At 45.3% G+C, this 13,970-nt stretch overlaps 2 protein-coding genes across 4 annotated transcripts in view; one reads left to right on the top strand and one right to left on the bottom strand.

Moving 5' to 3' along the window:
- AKR1A1 (aldo-keto reductase family 1 member A1) overlaps positions 1 to 13,970 on the top strand; it is a 357,612-nt gene that overhangs the window by 329,459 nt on the left and 14,183 nt on the right. Inside the window, exons 1-2 of one of the 3 annotated variants that reach the window (XM_048945000.1) lie at positions 9,465 to 9,593; positions 12,509 to 12,603. In XM_048945000.1, the coding sequence (XP_048800957.1) occupies positions 12,514 to 12,603 (90 nt within the window). In that variant the 5' untranslated portion in view covers positions 9,465 to 9,593; positions 12,509 to 12,513. Of the gene's footprint in view, positions 1 to 9,464; positions 9,594 to 9,704; positions 9,822 to 12,507; positions 12,604 to 13,970 lie in introns of those variants that run through there. The other 2 variants (XM_048945001.1, XM_048945002.1) reach the window with 2 other exon arrangements.
- On the bottom strand, positions 1,008 to 7,316 carry PRDX1 (peroxiredoxin 1). Its single transcript, XM_048945011.1, has 6 exons — positions 7,183 to 7,316; positions 4,425 to 4,541; positions 3,794 to 3,947; positions 3,421 to 3,543; positions 2,521 to 2,651; positions 1,008 to 1,392 (listed from the first exon to the last, which is right to left on the bottom strand). The coding sequence occupies exons 2-6, from the start codon at positions 4,528 to 4,530 to the stop codon at positions 1,307 to 1,309; spliced, it is 600 nt and encodes a 199-aa protein (XP_048800968.1). The 5' UTR covers positions 4,531 to 4,541; positions 7,183 to 7,316; the 3' UTR covers positions 1,008 to 1,306.

Raw genomic sequence — 13,970 nt, 5'->3', positions numbered from 1 at the left:
GGAAGAGTCATGTGGGCTCTAAACACTAAGCAAAGTAATGCAACTGAGAATCATTTCACTTGAGAGTTGGATCTTCACAGGTACATAAACATCACAAGGCTCTAACCCACTTGCACTGCAAAGCAATAGTTCCTGCTGATCTGAACATCATTACAAGGCACCTTTAACCATGAAGCCACATGGCCAACGCAGCTGTAATTAAGTTTAAGTTAATCAAGGCATATGACTATGGCCTTATGTGCACATTATAAAATTCATTTCTGGTACAAAGATTAAAGGTGAAGCTGAGCCAATCCAAGTTTATAGCATCACCCTTTTGATCTTCAGCACCTTGTAGTCATATGATCAACTAGCATGTTCTCAGTCCTGTCAACTCCACGTTGTGTATCCAAAGAAGCCACATCATATCCAAGGAAATTTGTTTTCTAGGAAGCCCAGTATTCCACTCCTCTATTGTCTTCAAACAGGACATTAAGATTCCCAGAGTTTTTGCCTATGCAATCAAATTTAACCAAAATAAATGCAGAAATAAGTTTACACCGCACATTAAGACTTGCCTGGCCTCTGTCAGCCACAACAGGGCTTCACACTCCAGGCACTGTAGCATTTCTTAACCCTGACAGATCCAGGTCAAACTGTGCTGCTCTACATTCCAGATTTTTCTTCTGCCAAGAACTTTCCTATAGAAACACAGAACTGAGGTGTTAGTATCTCCATTGCAATGCAGCTGCAGAAGGCCTCCAGGAATTAAACTGTCTACAGACAGTTCAAAAGACTGAGCTGCGAGACCATGATCTTTCACCGCTATTTAGAAGCTGTCTTACTGAACCAGGGCATCACACCATACCCCATATGCTATGAAGGAGTACAGTTCCCTCTAGAGAGGAAAAAAAAAAAAACTTTCTGTATTTTCTAGTGAATTAATTTTGCCAGTACTTGTCAGTGAAACAGAAGCACAGCCTGCGCCACTCTTGAAGCCCTTGACTACATAAGACCAGTACACGATGTGCTCTTTCCACAAGTTTAATAGTTACAAAAGGATACCATTGTTCTATATGCAACACATGGCTAACCACATATACTGCATTGTCACTAAAGTCAATAGGCCCTGATGTACAGATATTGATCATTAGGGTCTTCTATGAAGTTACTGTCAACAGGACAAACTTTCCTTCAAGTAAAAAAAAAAAGTTACTGTTTATACCTATAGCATGATCCCTTGACTCAAACGCAATTATTTAGTCAAAGTTCGGTAACTGGTACTTGCTCTTTATGTAAGGCATACTAGTTTCCACTCAACGAAAGTTTACTTCTGCTTGGAGAAATACTCTTTGCTTTTCTGAACATCAGGCTTGATTGTATCACTGCCGGGCTTCCAGCCAGCTGGGCACACTGAAACAATAAGAACATGTGAGCCTTCCTAGCCACTCCTGCTCAATGTTTTATACAGACAAAGCACGCTAGCAACAACACAGCTTTTAAGATTTGTGCAACACATAGAACATACATTAATCAATTCAGCACCATCTTCAGCTCTCAGCTTCTGAGTACTGCTGTATACCTCATCCTAGCCTAGACTTCAGTCTTAGCTCTGTAAGAGGAGCTTCTGCCAGATTTTGACTACTCCAGGGCACAGTAAACCTCAAAAGGCTTCATTTGCAAGACATGTGACTGCCCCATCAACATATATTAGGGATACCTCCTCAGTTGAAAAAGAACCTAGAACATGGCATCCAAGTTCAGAAACACTGACGCTCTTGGGGCTGGGCACAAGTACAACAGCAACTGGTTTTATTAAAGTGCAACACGGATCTACCAGTTCTGAAGCAAGTTAAGCATGACCAATAGCAATACCTGCAATTAATTAATGACAGCTAAACATATTAACACCTATATGTCAATTTTGGCTTTAAATAAACCACATCAAAGCTTTCATATGCAGTGGTTTTTTTTTTCTTCTTCTTCTCTTCTTTACGAAAAGCAACCAGCCTCAAGCACCTTTGAACCACTACTACAGGCACAAGAACTCTTTGCCATTTTCCCCTTTGCTATTTTCCCCTTTGCCTGGCCTCAATATTCACAAATACAAATCAGAAAATTTAAATGCTTCAACAGACTGCTTAATAAACTTATCATCAGTATCAATTGCATCAGTTTATCACACCTGAGAGCTGAGTCTAAGTTAGTTTTGCCTGTAGAGGCAAGCATAAGACATGTTCTTCAGCATTTGAGTATTTTCTAATTGAAAAAGGGTATTACAGAGCGTTGTCTAATTGAAGACAGACCACTTCTACATACTTGCCAAGATGCCCAGCGCTTCGTTTAAGTGATTTCAACACCAGGCAAATACTTGATGGACTATTAGCTGGAATAAGGTTGTATGGCATTAAGGTGTGCTTCAAACCGCTTCACAGGAGCAGCTTCATTACAAGAAGCACAATTCTATATACATACTTACTATCTTTTAGCAAACCTATTCTAGTTAATACTGTTCTCTAGAGAATCAGAGTGAACCCTTACCTTCTCCATGTTTATCTGTAAACTGGAAGGCCTGCACAAGCCTGAGGGTCTCATCAACAGAACGGCCAACGGGAAGATCATTGATTGTGATCTGCCTCAAGATCCCCTTCTCATCGATTATGAACAGACCCCTACAAAGACAGACCTGAAGTTAAACACTGATTCTGACAGATTTGTCTGAAGCGAGTTTCAGAAACATTCCATCACAAAACTTAATGGCATGGTACAGCATTATTGACCTCTTCCTTTCTCAAAAAGAAGAGCCCTCTGTTTACATGCTAATACAACACCATGATAAATAAACACAGCCAAGAGGAGCTAAGAGAGATAGCAGATAAATATGAAGTAAAAATGCTACTTTAATGTGTTTATTTTGGTTTAAGGAATACCAGTGGAATGAAAATAAAAGAAGAAAAGAAGGGAATTCTTTCTAAAGAAAAAAGAACTATGCAATTCTTTGAAATACAGCTCTGGCCAATCACCGATCAGTTAGCTCTCTAAAGTCACATGAAGAATTAACAGTTCAGCTCCCTCAGCAACTTCAACTGCTCAGCTGACTAAAAGATAAAGCATAGCTTTTAATCCCTCACTAAATACCTCTAATCACTTTCATAACTAACACCTTGTGTTAGCCATATTTGCATAAGCTCACCTGCACCATGCAGATAGGTAGCGCTCTAAGTAATGCTGTTATCAAAGGAAAGCAGCAGACATTTATCTAGCTTACCAAAACCATAAGGCTAAACAAGTAACGTCTCTCCTTGTAGAAGCAATAGCTTAAAGCAGCTTACCTCTTGAATAGCTAAGAACTTCAGTTTGCTACAGGTGTTCAAGTACATGCAAGTTCTGCACTAAAGCTGTATGTTGCAATAACAACAGGTTTACCTTATTGCTCATTACCTGTATGCAATACCTTCATCCTCTTTAAGTACTCCGTAGTCTCGGGCAATGACACGCTTTGTGTCAGAGACCAGTGGGATTTTCATAGTGCCCAAACCACCTTGTTTCTTAGGAGTGTTGATCCTAAAAGCAAGAAGGTCAGCTCATAAGGTACAGAGGCTCACCCTAAGTGCACTCAGGATGCATGAAGGGTGCCACAAGGTAACAGAGGAACTGACCAGTATTCCCATTCTGTTTAGAAGCACTTGGAATGACAGTACTTCCTACATGCCTTTGATACACCAGTAAATTAAGTCTGAATACTCTGAATCCAGTTCCTGTAAGAACTGAGGCCAGGCACAATACTGTATGAGGTTCAAAGGCCGATTCTTACCAGGCAAGGTGACAGAAGTGAGAGTCAACAGAAGCTCCAATTATTTCACAGTTAATTTTCTTGAATTCATCAGCTCTGTCACTGTATGCGATAATTTCAGTCGGACAAACAAAAGTGAAGTCCAGGGGGTAGAAAAAGAACACAACGTATTTTCCTAGAAGAGCAATGTCACCAGTTAATCTCTTAGGTTCTATAGCAGTACCAGCCTTGCAAGCAGTGAGAGAAGAGAATAGCTTTCTAGTACTTCAGTAGAAAGAAGCTTCATTAGTTAGAGGGAGTTCTACTTTCCACCAACAGATAAACCTACAAGATTTTGTAGCTCCACCTAATGTTTTGAAGATGTTGTATCAGACTCAAACTGACTGAATCTAGGATAAGACTTAAGTGTCCTATTTTAGAGGAATTTTATGCTGATAACCAACAATCATCATAATTAGGGCATTCAGCCATGCTGTCAACATCCTCCCAAACATACTCCAGTCAGCAATGAACAAAATCACTGTAGATTGTTTACAGTCAAGTGGTCACTGTTACTTGGAAACCAAATTCAAGGCTTAATTAGATGCTCCCCCACCCCAACTCCTGCACATGGGGAGATATCATTTGTGTAATTAGATGCACATAGGCCTACCTTTATAGTCAGAGAGCTTGATATCTTTGAATTGCCCATCTGGCATTACAGCTGTGGCAGTAAACTCAGGGGCTGGTTTTCCAATGAAAGCCTTTCCTGAAGACATCTTGATTCAATCTAGAAAAGAATTAACAGAGCAGTTTAGATAGTTGTATGTTTGAATATATCTTATTTCCAGGTGCATCACATCAGTTCATGCATCAAGGGGTAGTTAATCAGCATTTGATCTTGCAGCAAGGCTTAAAGTAAAATTCACGTTAATCTCATCATCTGGGTAGTCAGGTATCCAGATGGAACTACTAAGCAGATTCCTTATGGCACATCAGTTCCCTAACAATACAATTGTTATCTTTGACCAGTAACAGCTCATTAGGCAGTTAACTCTCTCCCAGCCTGTAGAGTTTTAGCTGTATTCACACTACGTCTTCCAGCTCCAATAGGTGGATGAATTAGAAAACCTTCCTTCCAAACTACTGATGAGGAGACTCTTGCTCAAGTTCACAAGGGAATTAAGACCCCAAACCTTGTCTCCAAGCAGAGTTTTATTAATCTCTAGGAGAACAATGCTCTCCATAACTACTCTCCAGCCTCACAAACAAAGAAACCTTGTTTTATTTACAAACAAGAGACTCATGATGTATTTTGGTTCACATCTTACATTAACAACTTAAGTTCCACAAAGTCTTGAACCAGTGAAGCCAGGCTGGTTCCCCTGAACATTTCAGTCCATTGAAAAAGAGTAGGAGTGTACATGAGGCCAAGAGAAGTTTACTTCTGGCCACCAGCCCTAGGTCTAGTCCTCTGTAACATGTTCTGCACAGCACTTTTGCTCAGTCTACAGATGCAGCACTTCAGAATTCAGCACTTCACAACTCCAGTTACTTCCAGAGCACTATCCTTCAAATGGACAACTTCATAACCTAGTTCCTTCAGCTCGGTCTTCAAGTGATCTCACTGAAGTCATTTTACATGTAAAAGAATTACCTGGCATGGAGACACAGGCCCCTGAAAGGTTAGTATTACCGAGTCTCACATTGCTACAGAAAGCTGAGATTCAAAGACCTTTATAAACCCTGCTTGCATGGCACAAAGTCCATTCCAGAACGAGTCAGATGCACTTAATTTCTTGGCTCCTTCTCCCTTACCACAGCTCCTGCAGAATTACCTCAGATGTCATAAGGATTTAATTTTGATTCAAGTTTAAACGGATCAATTTAGAGCTTCTACAAAGAGTTTAACGTCTGAAGGCTCCTCTTACATGCAGAGAAGACAGACAATAACCCCGTCCTTCATTTCGCTTTGCAAAATGCCACCTGACTCAGCATGTTTAACTGCCACATACAAAAAGTTCCACATTCCCAGTTCATCTGAGGGATTCATCTTCAAATGCAGCAAATCAGGACATAATCTTATGAACCAAGGCAGCCAGAACTGCAAAGCATTCGTAAGATGGTACTGAAACAGTCTAGCATGATGACATTAATAAGCCCTCTGATCGCTTCACGGAGCCATAAATGCAGATACTATTCTAAAAACTACCATCACACAACAGTTCTGAGACACCTTCTACCAGAAAGTTCTGTCTTTTAAGCAATACCTATTTTATCTGGAGTACACGACCCTGTGCTCTACCATGGAATTCCATTATTTCCCTGTACTCAAGCTCAAGGTCATCCTTTTGCTCAGCACTATGCCAGACCTATATTTGCTCCATCAGCACTTCCCTGGAGCATAATACTAGGGATACAGTGTCAAATAAAGGCAGTCAGACGCTCTCTGATACTTCTGAGAGAGGAATTATTGTCCCTTTTTAGATAGCCTGCAAGTCTTTAACATCAGGTTAGGAGATGTAGCGGTATCCTATTGCAAGAGCTGTGCTCTGAAGCAAGCAGATGCGATTTGCCACCGCCTGCTCTCCCAGGTAGGGGCAGCACGCAGCCATACGTTCTGCTTGGATTTCCAGCCACAGCGTTTCCTAATCCGCCGAGGAACAGAGCACACAGCCACAGCGTTTCCTAATCCGCCGAGGAACAGAGCACAGACTGCGTGCGAGCTCCCTTCATTCTGGAAGCACGGCGCTGCAAACGAAGCGCAGCTCCGGCAGCTCAGAGCGCCTCGGCTGCTCACAGCCTCGCTTACCGCCAGGCTGCAATTACAACAAGGCGGGCCTGCATTCCAACTGGAAATTCACACCTTTAGGATACTCCAACGGGCGCGAAAGGCCATTCCAAAACACGGCAGCCTTCCCCTTCACCACCCCAGCAGCGCGGTTAAGGCATCGAGCTGCGGACGGAGAAGGGCGGTACGGCCATCCAGCTCCCGGCGGGGCCGCTCCGCAGCCGGACCGCTCCGCGCGCGCCGCCCGAGGCCCGGTCCGGTCCGGCCCCGCTTCGAGCTGCCCCCGCCGCGCAGCTCCCGCCGCTCCCCCACGCGCAGCGCCGGCGGAGGGCCGGGAGGCGGCGCGCAGGGAGCGGTGCCCGGCTTCTCTCAGCCCCATAGCCCTTTAAAGAAAGGGGGGAAAAAAATACACGCCAAACGGCTGCAGAAAGCAGCATCTCCAGCAGAACCCTCCCCAGAGAGCAGCGTGCCCAGCGCGCTTCGCTCGACCCCTTCCGCGGACACGGAAAAAGAGAAAGGGGACGGGACGTAAGCCATAAGCGAAAGCAACGTGCAACCCCGACCCCCAAGCGACCCCCACCCCGAGCACTGCGCGCTGCACGCACGATCCGATCCCATCCCGCACCCCGCCCCCACTCACACAAAGAGCCGCGCACCGCACAAGCTGCGCCCCGCGCTCCAGCAGGAAGCCGCCAACTGCCGCAGCCCCCGCCGCGCCGCCCCTTTATAGCGGCCCCGATCTCGCGAGGAGACGGGCGCGGCGCTCCCGGTCCGTTCCTCCCGTCCCGCCTTCCCGGGCCGCCCGCTGGGGCAGCATGACTCGGCACAACGCGGCCGCGCCCGATAGCCGCCCCGCGCCTTATCTGCCCCGCGCTGCACGGCGGCTGCAGAGCGGCAGCGCTCGTCGCTTGGATGGCGGCTGGGTGGCGTCGGGGAAACAGCCGGCGGAATGGTTGGAAGCGGTTCACGGCGAGATGAGTCAGGTGGCTCGTTACGAGAAATGGCTTTAATACCTCAATAGAACCAAGCCGCAATAATTAGGAGTCATCGGAGACGGAGAGGAAGAATGAGATCCAGCTGGCGTTTGCCATTTAGGTGAATGGGAGTTTGTCACTGACTTCAGTAAAGTCAGATCTATTAACAAAGCACTGTGCATTCAGTGCGCGTTCAGTGCCATACAGGTGTGGGGTCAAATCTGCCTGCTGTTACTTTCTTAACTTCGTGTGGTAAGGAGAACTGAGGTCTATAAACTGAGATACTGCTGCAGCTCAGGCACACGGGAAGGGGTTACCCTGGAAGGCCGGGCGGTCCTAATTAACAGCTCTACAACAAGGCAGTCTCCCACAACTCCAGCATATTGCCAGCACACAAAGCAATATTGGCTTTCTTGTGCTCATTGTGCTCATTTGTCACACTTCCATGCATAACACCCATTTTGTAGGGCTACCACGATACACTTTGCTTTGGGTTTGTGCCTTTAGCATGCCCTGAAGCAGACGCACAGCTCTTGTACAGCAGAGCTGATCCCTGCATGCCTGTAAATGCTCTGCAGGGCTCGTCTCCACCTATACATAAAGCCTGATGAATTCTGAGCACACTGACCTCACTGTACACACAATATTCCTGGAGCCCAGTATGACTAAACTCCTGTATGTGTGGGGACATTTTAACATAATACATGCAAAAATTCGTAAGGCAACAGATAGGTGTTCCCAGGCCTCTGGGCATTCATGCACAAGCAGCTGCTGCGCGCTACTTGTAATGAAAACAATTACCTATCATTCAACATACAAGGCACGTATTTCATTTTCCTTGTTTTGCCCAAGCAAAGACTGTGTTTCTAGGTCAAAATGTCCTGCTCAGCCTCTTCCTTCCTACACAGCTCTCTTAAAATTTGGTTATTAACATACTTTATTACCACATGTCTTGATGGTGTCTGCTTTTTGATGGCAAGCCATTTTACCCTCCATTACCTTTTCTATTCTATTTCCAGTTACTGGAAGCTGAGGTTTGGTAAAATTTCATATGTGATGTTAATAGAATTCAGGAATTTTTGATTTTATTAAGATTTTCCAATGGATTCCTGATTGGCAAAGTCTCAAAAAATAAATGAAATCCATCAGTTTTCCCTTCCCATTTTATTCTTCCCCAATGTTCCACTTCCTCTCTTGTCTTGTCTTTTCTGTGTCCTCCTTCCACCTCCTGCATTATGTCAGGACAGGCTGCGCCAGGGAAGTCTGGTCATGTGAGTGCCCAAGAGATTAATTAACCTTCGTGCTTTTAAGTCTCCCGAGCAGTTGAAGTCAGAAACAATCTGCAGCAGGACAATCTTTCTAGAAAAGCAGCAGGCTCCTCAGAGCCTTGTTAGATGTATACTTTGCCTTACTCTGATACAATCTCACTATTCTTTTTGAACTATTCACATATATAGTTTATAAACTGCAAAAATGGAAGCCTGGAGTAAACGCCAAAGCTGGTTCTAGTATTCCTTAGAGGTGTTTAGGATGCTGCAAGCCTAGAGCAGCCATCAGCCACAGACCCAATTCTGTTCCTGTTGAAATCACTGCAAGTTGTGACTGCACCAGCAGGGCTGCACATACGCAGATGTAGTCATTCTGCTTCAATTTTGCTTGCAGCCTTCTTGTGCAAATAAGGAAGTGCATTCTTGTGCACCTGCAGCAGGAGCCTGAAGTCTCCTCAGGAAATGGCACTTCTTTATGCACCTTTGAGTACGAAAGCTAAAATCAAATGCTTGTAAATCACAGAATCACAGAATTGTAGGGGTTGGAAGGGTTGGAAGAGATCATCGAGTCCAACCCCCATGCCACCGTGCGTTCCCTGAATCCTTGATAATTAGGACTGCCCATAAAACAAACACCAGCACAGACTATCAGAGCGGGAAGGGATCACCAAGCCCCGCTCCCGGCCGCGCACGGGCCCCACAAACGCTGTCTGAGAGCAGCGCCCCGCACAGCGCCGGCCCGCGCTGCCCGCTGGCGGCCGGAAGCGGAAGCGCAGAGCGGCGTCGGCGGCCGATCGTGCGGCGGTGCGGTGAGTGCGGCGCGCTGCCCCGAGGCGCCTCCCGCCGCTCCACACGCTGCGCCCACCGGGCATGGCTGCGGGGGAGCCGAGCGCGGGGCTGCCCCCGGGCTGGGGGGCGGGGCGGGGCCGGGCAGGGGACGTTGTTGCGGTTTTAGCGATACACGTCCGTGTGCGCTGCTGCCGTAGTACGCGCTGTTTTGCAGGCAGAAGGCTCGTGGCTTCGGTTAACGGCGAGCTGTGAGTGTGGGTGGATGGACGGGCGTAGTTTGCGCTTCCCGTGTTACGAATGCAGCCTCCTGCACGCATTGCTTTGTGTTATTCTCTTTCGTGTCAGTGTGTGGGAATAGGAGAGATGAGTGATGAAGCTGTATCTCACTTGTACCAGCTGTACCTTCTTTTTTTTGTATTTGCTTGTATTTTCTCCCTTCTTAAAAGCCCCTCGCTGCCTTATAATGAGCAGACTGACAACGGGTCATGGACACTTTGTGTCTCCTCATTAGGGGAAGAATCTGAGTGGAAACTATTAATGAGTGTTTTCTTGTAGCGTTTGCATTCTTCCCGAGTCCGCAGCTCTGCTCTCACTGCAGTTTAATGTACAACGATATTACATGAAGCGAATGGTTCCACAGAACACGCTGATGTTAGTTAGCAATTAAACACGTGCACCTTGTCTTCTGGGTGAAGTGTTGCGTTTAAGATGATTGCACAACACGGCAGTGTGGAGCACATGCCTGGTGTATGGTGCTGCAGGGCAGCATGCATGTGAAAGCCCCCAGGCCTTGGTTGCATTGCGTGATGTCAGAATCATGCAGGCAGCTTAATCCAGGTAAGGTGGACCCAGCTGTGCACAGCTGGCAACAAAATGGCTGTGCAAATCTTCAGCACAGAAGAGAATGTTAGTGTCCTATTCTGACTTTTCTATAGCCCCTCCCCAGAATGGACACACACCAGCAGTCTGATGACTGCCTCTATACCACCATTCGGACTGAATGTATCCCAGTGCAAATCCAGGCTGATTTGTCCCACTATTCTGTACCAGAAAGTGTTGGGCCATTGCAATCCCAATAGGAAAGGCACTCAGACTCAGCAAAGTAGTATCTCAAGTGCTGTTTATCGCATTTATAGCCCTATAAAGAAGGCAAATTGTGTGGGTAATGAGACATTCCTTCACCTGGTGGGCACCCTGTGTGCACAGCATCAAGCAGCTGTCCATGGCACATGCAGTGTGCTGTGTAGGCCCGTTGTTTTGGTTACTGGAGCTGTTACAGGATTCTCTTACAAGAAAACAACTCACTTGTACTGCCAAACAGAGAAGATGCTCACGTGAGAACTTCCTGCTCTGTGAGATAAAGGCAAGGCCATGCAGGTGGCCTAATGACAGGTACCAAGTGGGAGCTGCCTGCGTGCTGCTCTGTTCTGCTGAGCATGTCCTGCATCTGTGAGGTGTGTGCAGCATGAAGGCCATGCTGTGTGCGAGGCACAATGCTGCTTGAGCCTGGACCTACATAGGCTAACAGTGCTGGGGACCTCCATCTCAAAACACGTAGCTTGAGAAGCTGAGTGAGAAATTGAAAATATAAACTTTCTGTGTGAGGGCATCCATCAGTAGGTGCTTATTTGTAGGAGAAAGGTGGTAACAGCATTATGGAGAAGGCTGTTTTGGAGCAGTATTCTGTGTGAAGGCTTCTCTTTGAAGATATACATTCCTCCTGCATAGTCAGCCATTTAGCCAGCATTGTGTTCTTCCACTCTTGTTCTTGTCTGTGTGTTTTTAAGTAAATAGCATTCAGGAGTTTGGACACAGCTACACTTGAGAAGTAACTTCCTCATCTTCTGCTGAAGTCAGCTGGCTGACTTTGGAGCTCATCCTGAATGTGGTTTGTTTTTAACAGTTCGGCCAGAAAGATAGATTGGGAGGATGTTGGGACACAGTATAAAAGCTTCCTCCTTGATAAAATCTATGAGCAGATTACTGTCTGCAGCAGCTATAACGCCAGCAACAGGTAATGGAAGGTCCTGCTGGGGTGTATTGCATTTCACATGGAAAATGCATGCATGTCCTGGTGTTAAGCATGACAGAAGCCCAAGCCCAAAGTGATGTTTACCTTGTGCAGTATTTTCATATTCTCCCTTTAGTAATAGAAGAATGCTACTCCCCTGTGAATTTGTGATAAATCAGTATTACTATTACCTTCTGTGATAGCAATACTAGTTGTTATATTGTCTGTACTTGAACTGCATCTTAGGTAAGTTGAGTTCTTGTTGTCAAATTGCCAGCAGAGTCCACAGGCAGATTTCCACAGTATGGGAACAGGAGACTTTTCAGCTCTTTAAAAGATAGCATCCCTTACCACTTGAGCAAGGAGATGGAAAAGAGCAGGATGACAAAGCCATTTTGGGGTTCAAAATGTGTAAACACATAAAGACCTACTGCTTTTTTGCACATGGCTGTTTATATTGATGTGTCAGAATTACTTAAAAATGTGTTTATCACCAACTGCAGCAGTAATCAGAGCTTTTTCCTCAGTCAGTCAGTAGGGAGTTGGTAAAAGAGAAAGACTTTGTGCAGAAGTCCCATGGCCTTGCTTCTTTCTGTATCATCAATGCTTACAGCTGATTTGGAAGGGAGAGATTGTATGTACTTCTCAAGTGGGAGAAAACTCACAGCTGTGCACTGAGAAAGAGATAAAAAAATAGGAATAAAGAGCCTTTCTTTCTGGTCTCTTTTATAGCTATAAGGTTATAGGTCTGGTTTGTACCACTAGAAGTTGTGAAGACCTTGCTTCAGCTTTGTTCCAGTGTAATAACTAAAGCATTATCAAGACCTGTGTGATTTTATTTATTTACTCTTGTATAGAAAAGGACATTTTATGTAATCTACTGAATTGCTGCAAAAACTCAATTTGCTCTTTTTCTTCTTGAAGCAAAAATGTCTGCAGGATGTGACTTTGCTGCACTCTACAATGGGCAGAAGATCCCTCTCATAGGACTGGGAACCTGGAAAAGTGAACCTGGCCAAGTAAGTAGGGAACAAAGCACACATTAGCATCGTGTGCTCTCACCTGCTGTTTGCATTTTGTACACTTCTTCTGAAGATCCTGGGTCTGAGACCTGGATCCTGTACTTGCATGGTTTAGTCATAGGTCCACAGAAGCATGACTGAGATGCATGTGAGAGGCTTTAAGACAGCAGCAGCAGCAGTAGATCCCTTAAGACTCATTAAACCAGACCTCAGGCAGTGGTGCTCTGGGAGATGAATCCAGGAAGAGACCAATTAGTGCTGTAGTTACAGTATGGTGCCTGCCTTTGTAATCGTTAGGCTGCAGTCTGACCAGGCATCCCTCTGGCTTGATCTGGTGACTCAGTTGAAAGGATTATTTTGGGAGGCAAGAGCTCTAGTTGTTGCATTAAGTCTTATTTGTGTGGTCTGTCTGTGTTTAGCAGCAGAACTCAGAACTTGTTTGGGTCACCTTCCTTTTAGGCTGTGATGGCTAACGTGTCATTAGGGAGCCACTGTGTTTCTAAATTCAATGAAATGGCAAATGGCAGACTTGGAAACAAGTCTGTGTTTTATTGCAGACTGTCTGTAGGAATGTTTGCATGCTGTGGACTGTGCCTCCTGTTGTAATACTTTCCCTTGTCTGTCTTTTCCTTTCTTTTTAATTTAGTTAAAAGATAAATTCCGAGGGCAGACCTTGCCTTTCACAGCAGGTATACACAGAGTCCAGCAGGACTGTCGTCTTCTTTGGAGGATTTCTTAATTGGTATTCTTCTTTTAATGCCTTTTGGACTTTGTGTACCACTGCATGTCAGTAAACATGTATCTTGCTTATGCCTTCATGTTAGCTTCATGATAGTTACAGGAGTGAGTCAGGTGAAACCGTGCCTGTGACAGATGGAAAGTTCAGAAGGCCTTCTTGAGATGAGCCCTTGTGCTATTCTTTCTTGCCAGCTGGAGGAAAAGGTGGGAAACAAGCTATAAAAATTACACCTATTCAGAGTCACCTTCTTACTATGTTTCCTGCCCAAACAATTGTCAGGACAGTGGTTCTGTTTGGAACGGAAGCTGTCATGATGTGGAACCCAAGGCAGTGTGAGCTCTCTGTCAGCTTGCTAAATGAGGATGAGAATGAACGTTCAGCTCTGTCACATCAGCTGCATTGCATTTATTAATAAGCAGGAATGTAGTGGATGAATTTCTGCAGACCCAAGGTAGTTCAATGTGCATTGTACTAAAACAAATGCCTGAAACTAAACAAACAAAATATCAGCGTGTTACTTTGTGCACTAACTGTCCTGAGGAAAGTGCAGTCTTACAGCCAAGAAAGATCCTGCTTGTGCTTAATATAAGCCTATCTCAGGTAGATTTTGCAGTCGTAAGCAGCA

The sequence above is a fragment of the Lagopus muta genome, chromosome 5, assembly GCF_023343835.1.
Source record: "Lagopus muta isolate bLagMut1 chromosome 5, bLagMut1 primary, whole genome shotgun sequence".
In the NCBI taxonomy this organism is placed as follows: Eukaryota; Metazoa; Chordata; class Aves; order Galliformes; family Phasianidae; genus Lagopus; species Lagopus muta.
The sequence above is the reverse complement of the archived record's forward strand: the minus strand, read 5'-3'. Positions and strand labels throughout refer to the sequence as shown.

Bases quoted from the DNA above. Each gene is read 5' to 3' on its own strand.
- PRDX1 (XM_048945011.1), bottom strand. From the start codon at position 4,530: ATGTCTTCAGGAAAGGCTTTCATTGGAAAACCAGCCCCTGAGTTTACT. The intron at 2,652-3,420 runs GTAATGAGCAAT...CTGTCTTTGTAG, and splicing joins GATGAAGGTATTGCATACAG to GGGTCTGTTCATAATCGATG. The intron at 1,393-2,520 runs GTAAGGGTTCAC...TTATTGTTTCAG, and splicing joins TACAGATAAACATGGAGAAG to TGTGCCCAGCTGGCTGGAAG.